General features: G+C 43.7%; 1 protein-coding gene across 1 annotated transcript in view; it reads left to right on the top strand.

Moving 5' to 3' along the window:
• The window catches only part of GNL2 (G protein nucleolar 2), a 28,926-nt gene that overhangs the window by 10,027 nt on the left and 4,017 nt on the right, over window positions 1-14,882 (top strand). Inside the window, 9 exon segments of the mRNA XM_025370229.1 lie at window positions 1,138-1,204; window positions 2,156-2,314; window positions 2,752-2,865; window positions 3,549-3,731; window positions 3,734-3,754; window positions 8,542-8,670; window positions 9,399-9,503; window positions 10,280-10,438; window positions 10,647-10,760. Of these exon segments, the coding sequence (XP_025226014.1) occupies window positions 1,138-1,204; window positions 2,156-2,314; window positions 2,752-2,865; window positions 3,549-3,731; window positions 3,734-3,754; window positions 8,542-8,670; window positions 9,399-9,503; window positions 10,280-10,438; window positions 10,647-10,760 (1,051 nt within the window).

Genomic DNA, 14,882 nt, shown 5'->3' with positions numbered 1-14,882 from the left:
TGTCGCACAGGCTGGAATGCAGTGGTGCGATCTTGGCTCACTGCAACCTCCGCCTCCCGGGTTCAAGCGAATCTCCAGCCTCAACCTCCCGAGTAGCTGGGATTACAGGCACCTGTCACCGCATACGGCTAATTTTTTTGTATTTTTAGTAGAGACAGGGTTTCACCATGTTGGTCAGGCTGGTGATCCTGCCCTTGTGATCCACCGCCTCAGCCTCCCAAAGTGCTGGGATTACAGGTGTGTGAGCCACTGTGCCTAGCTCTTCTAACCATTTTTAAGTGTACAGTTTAGAGGCACTAAGTTCATTTACATTGTTGTGCAATTATTGCAGCTATCCGTCTCCAGAACTTTTTCATCATCCCAAACTGAAACCCTGTACCCATTTAACACTAACGCTCCATTTCCCCTCTGCCCCCAGCCCCTGGTAACAACATTCTACTTTCTGTCTCTCGTGAATTTGACTGGTTTAGGTGCCTAATATAAGTGGAATCATACAGTATTTGTCCTTTTGTGTCTGGCTTATTTCACTTAGTATAATGTCTTCAAGGTTCATTCATGTCGTTGCATGTGTCAGAATTTTCTTCTTCTTCTTTTTTTTTTTTGTAATTAATTAATTAATTTTTTGAGACAGAGTCTTGCTGTGTCACCCAGGCTGGAACAGTAGCCTGCTCACGGCTCACTGCAGCCTCAACCTCCTGGGCTCAAGGAGTTCTCCCACCCTAGTCTCCCCAATAGCTGGAACTACAAGCATGCAACACTATGCCCAGCTAATTTTTGTGTTTTTTGTGGAGATGGGGTTTTGCCATGTTGCCCAGGCTGGTCTCGAACTCCTGGGCTCAAGCAGTCTGCCCTGCTTGGCCTCCCAAAGTGCTGGAATTACAGATGTGAGCCTCTGAGCCAGCTAGAATTTCCTCCTTTTTAAAGTTGAATGCTATTTTGTTGTATATATGTGCCACATTGTGTTTATCCATTTATTTGTTGACAGACATTTGGGCACACTTTAAAAATTCAGTTTGTTTCTGGTCCATCTCCAACTGGGTTTGATACTGTTTCTTTTGGTGCTTTGACTTTACCCTAAAGCATTCTTTTAGTCTTAATGGTGCTTCAGTTGCTCATTTGGGGTGCTTTCCTATTTAGAAATGAAGCTCAAGAAGAGATCTATAAAAAGGGACAGTCCAAAAGAATATGGGGTGAGCTCTACAAGGTAAGACTCCTAAATTCCCTCCCATTGAGTGGTTCCTTTGGCTTTCGTGATTTTGTAGAAGAAAACTGATTTTGATGTATTGAACCTGTGTTGCCCAGAGTACAGGCACCACTGCCTGTTCCATCCTCTTCCTTCTACAAAGAAACTTGGAAGACATACTAGCATTGATCTAGGGAACTGCATTGTTTAAAGTACTTGTATAAGAGTAACAGCTATCTTTTATTATACACTCATATAGTTATTACCTGTCAGTATTTTTAAAGATTTCCACCAAAGTGATATTCCTGTTTAGATTTATCATGCCTACTTAAAGTCACATGCAACATTTTAAGTTATTTAGTCCACCCCTCTCCTTTTATAGATGAGGACTCTTGTCTAGAAAGGTTTAATGCTGTACCTAGCTCAACTAGCTTGTTAGTGAAGGAGGCTTTGTGTATCTTGATTTCTGATCCAGTGCTCTTTCACTGGCAGAGGTTTATGTCCATGCACTAATAATAACAACCTTCAGAAGAAAAATTTTCAAGCATAATCATGTAATTAAATAGTAACATAATAGAAAACGAGTACCGTGAAGGCAAGCTAAACTTTTCAGTTTTTTGTGAAATACACAAAACCTATAATATTACAAACTTAAAGATTATATTACAAACTTAAAGAAGTCTAAGAAGTAATCCATAGTATTTCAGTAATCCATAGTAGTTAGGAAATAAGTTGAGTTTCATCTAAGCTAGTTTTCCTGTTTTAAATTCAACAGGTTTCAAAAACCACAGGATGAAAAACCTTTTGAATTCTGATCGCTGGGCCTTGAGATTAACTACGACCAACTCTGCCCAGAGACTGTTTTGAAGTTGTCTCTAAATGTTATTATTTTATTTTCCCCAGACTTCCTTAAATGTCATCCCTCTTTTATTTGTACTGTAGCAAACCATTTTTGCCTCTCTGAATTTTCAGGTGATAGATTCATCAGATGTTGTAGTTCAAGTTCTTGATGCTAGAGATCCAATGGGCACTCGTTCCCCTCACATTGAAACTTACCTGAAGAAGGAAAAACCTTGGAAACACCTCATTTTTGTACTTAACAAATGTGACCTTGTTCCAACTTGGGCAACAGTAAGTACAACTACTCAACCAGAATAGACTATTAAGACATCTGTCAATAAGTCAGTTGTGGGTTTTTAGGCTAAAGTGTTGCACTGCTGAGATTGTAGTAATGGGAGTGTTCTCGTTGGAAATACAAAAGTGTGCTCATTGATGGTGGGCGGAGGCATCAGGAGACAGCTGCTGAGGCCACTGCCTGCTTCACATTATGCTCCATTAATTGCATTTAGTAACAATGAAGACATCTTTTGGAATACTGTTTTGTATTTATAAGACAAGACAAAGCATTAACCATTATATTTGGAAAAACCATTTCAAAGAATTGTGGCTAACATTTTCCTTAGACAACATTATATTTGAAACAGTTCTGTAATTCAAGCTCTGATTCTTCCACATAATGTAAATAAATGAACTGCAGTTTACCAACATGTTTTCGTCTCTCCCTCTAGAAACGGTGGGTTGCTGTCCTCTCCCAGGATTATCCGACACTTGCTTTCCATGCAAGCCTTACTAACCCATTTGGCAAGGGAGCATTCATTCAGCTTCTGCGGCAGTTTGGAAAGGTATTGAGCCCTGATCTGTTTCTCCTGGAGTTGTGTAGCTGTGAGTTGGTGTAAGAATCTGTATTGCCACGGCATAGCAGAAAGTTACCAATTTCTTAACTGGACGTGGTTGGGCAGGTCTGTAGTCCTAGCTACTCAGGACACTGAGGCAGGAGGATCGCTGGAGCCCAGGAGATCAAGGCTGCAGTGAGCTATGATGGCAACACTGCACTCTAGCCTGGGTGACAGCAAAACCCTGCCTCTACAAAAAAAAGAAGATGTGGCCAGGCGTGGTGGCTCACACCTGTAATCCCAGCACTTTGGGAGGCTGAGGCAGGCAGATCACAAGGTCAAGAGTTTGAGACCAGCCTGGCCAATATGGTGAAACCCTGTCTCTACTAAAAATATAAAAATTAGTCAGGCGTGATGGCACACCCCTGTAGTCCCAGCTACTCGGGAGGCTGAAGCAGGAGAATTGCTTGAACCTGGGAGGTGGAGGTTGCAGTGAGCTGAGATTGCGCCACCGCACCACAGCCTGGGCAACAGAGCGAGACTCCATCTCAAAGGAAAAAAAAAGAGAAGATGTAAAACTTCCAGAGTTGTAAAAACCCACAGAGCGTCAGGATTATAAGAGACTCTGAAGTGTTTTCTTGCTCAGCCTTTGCCACCATCCGTGACCAGTGTTGCTTCCATTTCTGCCACAGCCCTGGCAGCTGACGTTTCATGCTCTGCTGGGCTTTCCAGGCCTGCTGTGCCTCCTCTGCCCATGGAGCCCATTCAGCTTCTATCACCTCTGGTTGGAGAGGGCCCTGCCAAAATTCAAGCTTCAGATCCCTGGTCAGATGTCGGCTCCTGAGGGAAGCCCTGGAACCAGACTACCCTATCAAATGTTCTTAAAGCTTCATGCTCTGTACCTGTCATTTTGAATTTGTATATTTAAGTTAATTCTACCTGGCTTCTAACAAAAGACACATGTCTGCTGTCCCACCCTTCCCCACTGTATAGAAGCAAATGCTTCCAATAGTTAGCTGTTCTGTTATTTTTCTCCATATTTTTAGTACATGCTTAGGACTTTTTGTTGATCTGTGCCCACTCCCCCACCCCCAGTTTAAGATGCTTATTAATTTCCTACTATGGAAAATGAGGATTTGCTTTCTTATAGCCATCCTCCCTCTGTATGTACTTCCCCATGTATTGTTAGATGCCATTGTTGGGTTACAGTATTACTCATTCAGTGTTGGTTGGTGGTGGTAGTGGTTGTTGTTTTAATTTGGAAAGGAGAGCTTTATTTCTCATAAAGGGTTGCAGCCTGCAGGGTGGCCACTCTAACAGGCTGGGAAGAGTAACCTTGGCCATTCAACCTTTACACTGTCATGACTGTAACATGTTAGTCACAGCTGATCCACGTGGTGTGCTATGAGTATAATTCCTTTCTGATCGAAGCTTTTATTTTCACTGGTGTTACTTTGCTGTGTTCTATTTGCATCTGTCACTATCATGTTACCAAATTCTCTGATACAGTAGGAACTCTCAGTGCTTCCAGGCAGCACCAGTTCCCTTCGGTGGCCAGCACTCCGTCCTCTGCAGGGCTGGCCACTCTCCAGGCTGCTGCAGCGTCGTCTTTCTGGGATTTCCTTTCACTGTCATCCAGAGAATTCCCATGGCTGTTTTCCTGTATGGGAACTCTTGTTCATAGGACCTCTTTTCTTCTTTTCTGGTTTACTCCTTCCTTTCGATGGGACATATCTTCCAAAAGTTTCTTTAGAAGGAATACTTGGAAAGAACATTTTTGAGATACGCCTTGCATTCTGAGAATATCTTTATTAACGTCTTTATTCTACGCTTTATGCTGTTTTTCCTCAGAATACGGAAGTTACCACTACACTGTCTTCTGACTTCTGAGGAATCTGAGGCCATTCTGATCCCTCATACTTTGTGTGGCTGTGATGTCTCTTTTTGAGACAGGGTCTTGCTTTGTCACCCAGGCTAGAGTGCGGTGGCGCAACCTCAAACTCCTAGGCCCAAGCGATCCTCCTGCCTTGTTTTGGCCTTCTGAAGTGCTGGGATTACAGGTGTATGCCACCACGTCCAGCCGGTCTTTTCTTATTCTAAAATTTAAAATTTATCTTGTTCTAAAATTTCACAGTGATGTGTCTTGAAGTGGGGCTTTTATTGCTTAGTGAGCTCGGCGTTTGATAAGACTTTAGTCTGATATTGTCTTACATTATTTCTTTGAAATTTTCTTTCCTCCCTCAGTTGTCTGTATTCTTGTTCAGAAATTTGCTTTTACCTCCTGGTTTAATGTTTGAATTATATTTTCTTTTTTTGTTGTTGAGATGGAGTCTCACTCTGTCACCAGGCTGGAGTGCAGTGGCATGATCTTGGCTCACTACAACCTCCGCCTCCCGGGTTCAAGTGATTCTCCTGCCTCAGCCTCCCGAGTAGCTGGGATTACAGGTACACGCCACGATGCCCAGCTAATTTTCGTATTTTTAGTAGAGATGGGGTTTCACCATGTTGGCCAGGATGGTCTTGATCTCTTGACCTCGTGATCCGCCTGCCTAAACCTCCCAAAGTGCTGGGATTACAGGCGTGAGCCACCACACCCAGCCTATATTTTCTTTCTTTTGGTACATATATGACATTTTCCTCTATTTTCTGGGTACTTTCCTTGTTTTCTTGAGACAGAGTTTTGCTCTTGTTGCCCAGGCTAGAGTGCAATGGCATGATCTCGGCTCACTGCAACCTCCACCTCCCAGGTTCAAGCAATTCTCCTGCCTCAGCCTCCCGAGTAGCTGGGGTTACAGGCATGCGCCACCACACTTGGCTAATTTTGTATCTTTAGTAGAGATGGGGTTTCTCCATGTTGGTCAAGCTGGTCTCAAACTCCCGACCTCAGGTGATCTGCCCGCCTTGACCTCCCAAATTGCTGGAATTACAGGTGTGAGCCACTGCATCCAGCCACTTTCCTTGTTTTCATCATCCAGCTGCCCTATCGCAAAATTTATTTTGCCAATCACTTTTAATTTGTAATTTCTGAGAGCTCTTGTTGAAATCTGATTTGCTCTGCCTCCTTTTACATCTTACTTCACAGTCACAGTGTCTTCTCTTTCTCCAAGAACATTAATGATGTTTTGAAATTTTCCTGTCTACATTGATTCTGTTACCTCCAAATTTTTGTTTGTTTTTTGGCTTTTCTGCTAGAGTCACACTTAAAAATTTTTTCTTTTACTTTAAAAATTTTTTTGAGACAGGGTCTTATTCTGTCTTAACCCAGGCTGAAGCACAGTAGTGCAATCATGGCTCACTGCAGCCTCGACCCCCAAGTAGAGTCACACTTAAATGTTTATTCTTGATTCTCTATTTATATTTAAGAGTAAGGCGTTAGGCCAGGTAGAGTGGCTCATGCCTGTAATCCCAGCACTTTGGGAGGATGAGGCAGGCAGATCACTTGAGCTCAGGAGTTCTAGACTAGCGTGGGCAATATGGCAAAACTCCATCTCTACAAAAAAATAGAAAAAAATTAGCAAGGCATAGTGGTGCACACTTACGGTTCCAGCTACCCAGGAGGCTGAAGCAGGAGGATTGCATGAGCCCAGGAGGCTGAGGCCACAGAGAGCTGTGATTGTGTCAGTGCACTTCAGCCTGGTGACAAGGAAAGACTCTGTTTCAAAAAAAAAAAAATTAAGGCATTAAAAAACTGATAGGTTCTTTTTTTTCTCCATGGAGTAGCCTTGTTGACTGATAGACTTCATTGTAGGGTGATTTAACAGGGACTCAAATTTTATTTATTTATTTATTTATTTTTATTTTTGTTTTTATTTTTTTTTAGATGGAGTCTTGCTCTGTTGCCCTGGCTGGAGTGCAGTGGCCCGATATCGGCTCACTGCAACCTCTGCCTCCTGGGTTCAAGCAGTTCTCCTGCTTCAGCCTCCCAAGTAGCTGGGACTACAGGCAAGCACCACCAGACCCGGCTAATTTTTGTATTTTGAGTAGGGTTGGGGTTTCACTATGTTGGCCAGGCTGGTCTAGAACTCCTGACCTCAAGTGATCTGCCCACCTCAGCCTCCCAAAGTTCTGAGATTACAGGCATGAGCCACTGTGCCTGGCCGGGACCCAAATTTTTTGTTGGGAGGACATCCTATAGCTACCAGTGTCTGTCGGTCTTTTTTTTCTTGGGCTTGTGAGTTTCCCCAGAAGAGAATCTTTCAATCTCTAGCTCTGGGGGTATAGAATCCTGGCTGCTAGAGTTCTGGAAACTCAAAGGGAATAGTAGACTGGGCATCTCACTATTTAATACTTAACATTTTCAATTATTCATTCTGGGAATACTGTTGTTATCTTTAAATCCAGGATCCCTTTCAAGTCTGAAGATTACAGATACTTTCAAACATGTGACATTTCAAAAAATCCAAAAGCCTATTTCATAGGCCCTGGATTTCTTTGAGAGTAAAGAAGTTGTGTGCCCACGCTGAATGAGGGAAGGGATGGAGAAGTGTGGCTGCTTTGGCAGACTATCTGCTGGTCCTTGTTTTCAGCCCTATCTTAAGAGGGATACACCACCAATTCCCAGGGCTCCCTATGATTCATTGTCATTATTATTGCTGGATCTTTAGTTTTTCTGTCTTTACAACCACTTAGCTTTTATGTTTTGTAGTGGACCAAGTTTGATACTGCTTTTAAGCGTCTAGTATTTTGTTTAACATCATTTTAGTTTTTGTTGTCTCATCTCCATCCTATTCTCTGGTTCAGTATGTTTGGTTCTGTTGGTTTAAAAGTGTTAATGTCCACTGCTGTCATTCTAGTGGAGTTGGTGAGGGAACGGGGTTAGCATGTATGTTCAGTTCACCATGTTGAATCAGAAGCCTCCATTCGTTTGTAGGCCCTCTTCTTGATAGCAAGAAGACTTCTTGAGACTTTCGCCCAGTAGTCTAACTTTCAAGGTTGCTTTTTTTTCTTTTGTTATTTATTATTGGCCGTGGAAATGCAGATGTATTATGCAAGGAAAAGGAGGGGTGAGTTGTGGCATTGTCCAGTTGATGAATCTGTTCAGATTCTTTTTCCCGAAGATATTTTATCAGTAAATGGCATTGTCCTAAATCAGTGACTAGCAAGCTATTTTTCTTCTTCTTTTGTTTCTTTTTTTTTTTTTTCTGAGACTGGAGTCTTACTCTGTCACCCAGGCTATAGTGCAGTGCATGATCTTGGCTCCCTGCAACTTCGGCCTCCCAGGTTCAAACGATTCTCCTGTCTCAGCCTCCCAAGTAGCTGGGATTATAGGTATGCACCACCATGCCTGGCTAATTTTTGTATTTTTAGTAGAAACGGGATTTCATCACATTGGCCAGGCTGGTCTTGAACCCCTGACCTCAGGTGATCCGCCCACGGCCTCCCAAACTGCTGGGATTACAGGCATGAGCCACTGCCTTCTTTTGTTTCTTGACCTACATACTTTTAACCTTAACACATATAAGGATAATTTCACATGCATGACTGAGGAAATGACTCACCTCTGATTTATTAATAAGCTGATGTATCCAGCTCACTCAGATTATGTAGGTGGTGTGTATCTAGGCTTCAGATCAAGTTGTATCAACAGCTTTGCAGTGTATTGATATTAACAAAGTAATACAACCTGCTTGTCCAAAGGGATACATACGACTGCATGTGTGTGCTGTGTGTTCTCTCTTTGAACAGTTGCACACTGACAAGAAACAGATCAGCGTTGGGTTCATTGGCTATCCAAATGTTGGCAAGAGTTCTGTGATAAATACATTGCGTTCTAAGAAAGTTTGCAACGTGGCTCCCATTGCAGGTGAAACGAAGGTATGTTTGGCGCAGGGTGACCGTACCTCTGCATGTTTTATTTTCATAGAGGGTGATTGGTTAGGACTTGTTGATTTCTCACTGCTTCTCTTGAATGCAGACCACCATTAGGAGTTTAGCTCTCCATATAATAGTTTGGAACGTGTCGGAGTTGTTTCTGCCCACTTTGGTAAGACTGAGAGTACTTTATATGCCACCGTGTGGCTTTGGCGTGTGTTGGTTAATGTGATTCATATTTAAATCTGTTTTAAATGGTCACTCCAGCTTTTTATTTTGATAAACAAAACTAACCCAAGAATATTTGATGCCTGGGTTAAGAAGCCTCAACCTTAGGGTAGGTCCTGAAAGTTGGGGGTCATATCCTACAACACAGAGTGGGGAACAGCATGGTTTTGCTTAAAGGCAATGAGATCAAGCAGTACGAAGCTCTCAAGAGTACTTTTAAAACTCAGGGAAAGGTTCACTGGGTATAATTGCACAATACTAGATGGAAATCCTGTCTCTGCGTTATTTTTAGACTCTTAGCTGCTGGAAACTATAGTTTACACTTAGTGGAAGTATCTTGTGCACGGCACAGATGAGAGAGTTAGTAGCTTAATTACTTAGCAGGTTGCTTTCCTTTGACTCACCCCTTCCTTCTTCCAGCATCATACATGAGCATCAGGGGTTTGTGAAATTAGACTCTTAGTGTTGGATACAGGACAACTCTGACTTTTTTCTGACTTCAGGTCTGGCAGTATATTACTTTGATGCGTCGGATATTCCTGATTGACTGTCCAGGTGTGGTTTACCCCTCTGAGGACTCTGAGACAGACATTGTGCTAAAAGGAGTTGTGAGTATTTGGCCCCAATAGGCTGTTTGTGTTTGCGGGGGAGTGTTCTGTAGGGAACCCTGGATACCTTTCCTTTTCACTCGTTAAGAAGGCAGTTTGGGGTCAGCCTGTCTGATCAAACTTTAGGAACATGATGCTGAACAGGGCAGCCTCTCAGCATAAGCTGTTTGAGGAGTTAGTGGAACCATGGGCATATCTGGTCAATATCATGCCACAAAAGAGTTTGTAGTTTACACACAGGATCCAAAGGGAAGCAGGGCCTGTTTATGCTTAGCAATAATTCATCTTCCTGGGTTTATGGGTTGAGTCATTTTGGAACCCAGTCATTTCCTCACTTGTTTCTGAATATGACCGAAAACTGTAAATGGTTCCACTTAACCTTGACCATGCTTCTGGCTATACATACTGTGCACATTCCTCCTCTCCTTTCTTAAACTATTCCATCCTTTTTGTGTCCTGGGATGGACAGGCTTTTAACCATTTCTGCAAGTGAGTAACATGAAGCATTCCAAGTTTAAACTGTTTGTGGCAGCCACGCAGTTAGTTTGTGGTGAGTCGGGATTAAAGCTGAGTTCTGGGCTCTGTGGCTATGGTCAGCTTTCAGCAGTGCTCCTTGCAGCCGACCATGTCTAGCCACCTCAGAGACAGGCTCCTGCCAGTCTCCACTAGCTTTGTGATGTTGAAATCTATTTTCAAATAGTGCTGCAAAGGACAGTGGGAACTTCACTGCTTCCACAGCAAAGTTTGTAAGTGGGAGATTTCCTATTAACATTTAGGTTCAAGTGGAAAAAATTAAGAGTCCTGAAGACCACATTGGTGCTGTACTTGAACGAGCAAAGCCAGAATATATCAGCAAAACATACAAGATTGATTCTTGGGAGAATGCTGAGGACTTTCTTGAGAAGCTTGCTTTCCGGACTGGGAAGTTACTAAAGGTGAGCCAGCGTTTGTGAGAATTTAGACTGGTACCTGTTGCAGGCATATATGTATATGATATGGGCCTTTTGTTGGTATGCATGTATGAGCAGTGTGAAACTTGTCACTTAAGTGATGATGAACCCCTGGGACAACTGAAATACCCTCAAAGTGGTAGGTGGTTTTGGTCCTTTGAATTTAATTGGGAATCTCTTCGTGACCTTTCAGGGTGGAGAGCCCGACTTGCAGACTGTGGGTAAGATGGTCCTCAATGACTGGCAGAGGGGCCGGATTCCTTTCTTTGTCAAGCCACCCAATGCAGAGCCACCTGTGGCCCCCCAGGTAAGAGCAGGGTGGGCCCACCTCTGGGGAGCATGGGTCCTGACCTGGATGTGGTATAGCTTGTGATCGCCTCTCTTCATAGAGCATGTTTTCATTCGGGGGCAGTGTCTCTTGTTTTATTATTTTTTTAAATATATAAAAATATTTTTGGGGCCAGGCATGGTGACTCACACCTGTAATCCCAGCACTTTGGGAGGCCGAGGTGGGTGGATCACAAGGTCAGGAGTTCCAACCTGACCAATATGGTGAAACCCTGTCCCTACTAAAAATACAAAAATTAACCCAGCATGGTGGCACGCGCTTATAGTCCCAGGTACTTGGGAGGCTGAAGCAGGAGAGTTGCTTGAACCTGGGAGGCAGAAGTTGATGTGAGCCGAGATTGTGCCACTGCACTCTAGCCTGGGCCACAGAGGGAGACTCCATCTCAAAAAAATAAAAAAAACTTTTTTTTGAGGGTGAAGCACTGTTTGGGAGCCACTGCTGGACCACGGTGATCACTCCATCCTCTCTCATTCTAGAGTGCCAGTGCCAGTGCCATGGCCTTGCTAGGGGGTGCATTTGGAGACTAATAAATAGACGTATGAGAGAAGACCAAGCTTAGATACTAGTCTTCAGGGCCTTGGAAAAAGAGGGCTCATTAAATAATAAGTGATCTTCTGGTACCTGTATCTTTTCTTATGCTTAAAAAACAGAATCATTGCTAAGATTCATTTGTTTAACAAACATTTATTAGCATCGACTATGTGCCAGGCACAGGTAATACAGGAATGAAAAACAGCCCTGGCCCTCAAAAAGCCTGTGATCCAGTGAGAAAGGAGGGTGGTACTATTGATAGTTGGAGAAAGAAGTCTGATGGCTGGGGCCAGAAGCTCTCCTACTATCCCCATTTCCCTCACCCTGGCAGTGGACTGCCAGAAGCCTCAACATTAACGTTTTGCCTTTCTAGTTCTAGGATCTTTTTCAGAACCCAGCCAAGTCTCGAAATGGTGGCTTCAAATTTTGCATCTATGCTTGCTAGTGTTGTTGGGTCTGTACAGTTCTGGTTTCCTCTTACCTGACTCCATTCCAAGTTGCAGTGCAGCTAGGTATTTTCAGTTGAATGTATTCTGCAGCATTTGAAAGTTAGCCTGAGCTGGGCGCGGTGGCTCATGCCTGTAATCCCAGCACTTTGGGAGGTTGAGGCAGGTGGATCACTAGGTCAGGAGTTCGAGACCATCCTAGCTTTACACGGTGAAACCCTGTCTCTACTAAAAATACAAACAATTAGCTGAGGGTGGTGGCGGGCGCCTATAGTCCCAGCTACTCGGAAAGCTGAGGCAGGAGAATGGCGTGAACCCGGGAGGCGGAGCTTGCAGTGAGACGAGATCATGCCACTGCACTCCAGCCTGGGTGACAGAGCGAGACTCTGTCTCAAAAAAAAAAAAAAAAAGTTAGCCTGAAACTGAGCTTAATTGACTTTCTTCCTTCTCCCTGCCCAAACCATCAGACAACCAAGCAAAAGTTTCTCTTCCTCTTTATGTGTATTGCATCATTCATTCATTCATTCATTCATTCACGGATACATTCACTCAGCAATCCCATATTGAGTGTCTCCTGTTGGCCACGGACTCTTCTGGGTACTGGTGGTGCTGTGGTGAGAAACTGACAGGCTGCTGCTGTCCTGCACATACATTCCAGCAAGGGAGTGTGTGGTTTCTTCTGACACCAAATACATAGTTTTTTTCCATACCAATTCTGCAGTTCCAGAAACCAGCTGAGTGTCCCAACAATTCAGTTCAGTCATGACACTAACTCCCAGAGTTAGCACAGACCCCACAAGTTAAGGACTAGGTCCCCTGCTTCAGATGGCAGCTATGGGCTATCCACATTTATGCCCAGCTAACTACAAATTCTGGGGTTCTGGAGTTCGATAATTTGCCAGAAGGACTCCCAGAACCCAGGAAAGTGCTGTGTTTACAATTAACAGTGTATTATAAAGGGTGAAACTCAGTCACAGCCAATGAAGAGGTACACAGGGTAAGGCATGGGGAAGAGGCACAGAACTTCCGTGCCCTCACCGCACATTGATGTGTTCAGCAACCCAGAGCTTTCCAAACACCATCATGTAGGGGTTTTTATGGAGGTTTCATTACATAGACATGACTGATTAAATCTGTGGCAGTTGGTGATAGGCTTAATTTCCAGTCTCCCTTCTCACCTCTGAGCAGCTGAAAGCACCAACCATGTGGTCAACTGCTTGGTCTTTCTGGTGACCAGCGCATCCCCCATCCTGAAGCTATCTAGGGGTCCATCACATTAGCATCAACTCGGGTGTGGTGGAAAGGGGCTTGTAACCAATAACAAAAGATACCCATCACTTGAGAAATTCCAAGGGTCTTAGGAGCTCTGTGCCAGGAAGTATGGTATTTATATCACAGGGAGACAGTAAGCAGATAAATATATAATGTCAGGAAATCTTGCGTGCTGTGAGGAAAACTAAACCAGGCCAAGGGGTTTGGGGGAGATGAGGAGTACTTTATGTGGGGTGGCCAGGGAAGGCCTCTGAGGCAGTGGCACTTCAGCAGAGCTCTTAATATGAGACAGGAGCCATGCTAGTGTCTAGGGAGAATGTTGCAGGCAAGGGGAACAGCGTATCCAGAGCAGCTGGGGCAGGAGTGTGCTCTGTGTGTCCTGATGCTGAAAGGAGGTCACTGGCTGGAATGTGATGGGCCAGGGGAGGGTGTCATGGTGGAAAGCCATTGGAGGGTTTTGAGTTGGCAGCTGGATTCTAGGGTCATTCTGGATGTCTGTATCACTGCTCTCTTGGGACCCTGTGTGGAAACACTGGCATTGTCTTCAGCCCTTCCTCCACATCTAGTCAGTAAGTGTAGATAAGTAGTTCAGATAATTCTTAAGAACTATTGTAACCGTAATAGATTTGTTGCCCAGTGCACACAGCAAGTCAATACGCTGAGACACCACCAGGTTGCATCAGAGAAAGAAGTTTAATCGTAGGGTCACCAAAGGAGGAGATGGGAAGAATCCTGAAATCCATCTCCACGAAGAGTTTGGGGTTCGGGTTTTTAAAGGGTTCTCCAGTAGGCTGGAGTGAGGATCATTGGTTGGATGAAGAGTGCAGGGTGAAGTCGCGGGACAGGGAGATGAAGAAGCTGTGTTCTCATGCAGATCCCATTTCTCTGGGGATCTTCAAACTGGTTGCTGGAGGTAGGGATCTGAAAAAACATTGTAAGCAATCCTTAAACGAAAACTTGATGATTCTAATGTCAGAGATCTTGCCTGTAGGAACAATGGAGATGCACATCAGTTCTTACATAGTCTTATGACCCAAATGTCAGAAATCCTATCTGTAGGGACAGTGGGGATGCAAATGGTCAGTACCTAGTGTTCAGGGACTTTTAGCAACAAGGATATGGGGCAAATTGCCCCCTAATTAGTGCTTAATTATAATTTCTGTCCAGAACTTGGCAGGTACTTCTTGTCAGCCCGTCGGAGGCAGTTTCACTATCATGTGCCTTACTCTGTGATTCTGTTTTTCTCTTTTTGGTTGAGGGCAGAAACCCCTTCAGAAACTGAAAGCCAAAAATCGCGCTTCCTAGAAAAATGTATATAGAAATTTTGTGTGTGGTTTCCTGAATTTTATAGTTCTGTACTTATTTAGTGATTTGCCTGGCCACTTTTGACTTGAGAACATCACTTTAAGTTCTGAGTTTTTGTTGCAAGGATAAAGTGATATTATACATGTGAAACACCAGTAGAAAGCTTGGCACATTTTTGTCTTTGCAGTTACCTAAAGCAGGCCAGTCATTTCAGGGTCCCCAGACTTAGTGCTCTTATGAACTCTCTTCACTCACAGAACTCCCCCTCCTTACCTTATACTCTTGCTTCAAGATGCCTCCTCTTTTAGTCTGTTTTGTGATGCTGTAACAGAATACTGCAGACTGGGTAATTATAATGAACAGAAATTGTTTCGGCTCATGGTTCTGGAGGCTGGGAAGCCCATTATCAAGGCACCAGCGTCTGACAAGGGTCATCCCATCGTGGAAAGTGGGAGGACAAGAGTAAGCAAGAGAGAGTCAAACTTGCTTTTATAACAAACTCACTCCTTTTTTTTTTTTTTTTTTT

Source organism: Theropithecus gelada, chromosome 1, assembly GCF_003255815.1.
Source record: "Theropithecus gelada isolate Dixy chromosome 1, Tgel_1.0, whole genome shotgun sequence".
In the NCBI taxonomy this organism is placed as follows: Eukaryota; Metazoa; Chordata; class Mammalia; order Primates; family Cercopithecidae; genus Theropithecus; species Theropithecus gelada.
The sequence above is the reverse complement of the archived record's forward strand: the minus strand, read 5'-3'. Positions and strand labels throughout refer to the sequence as shown.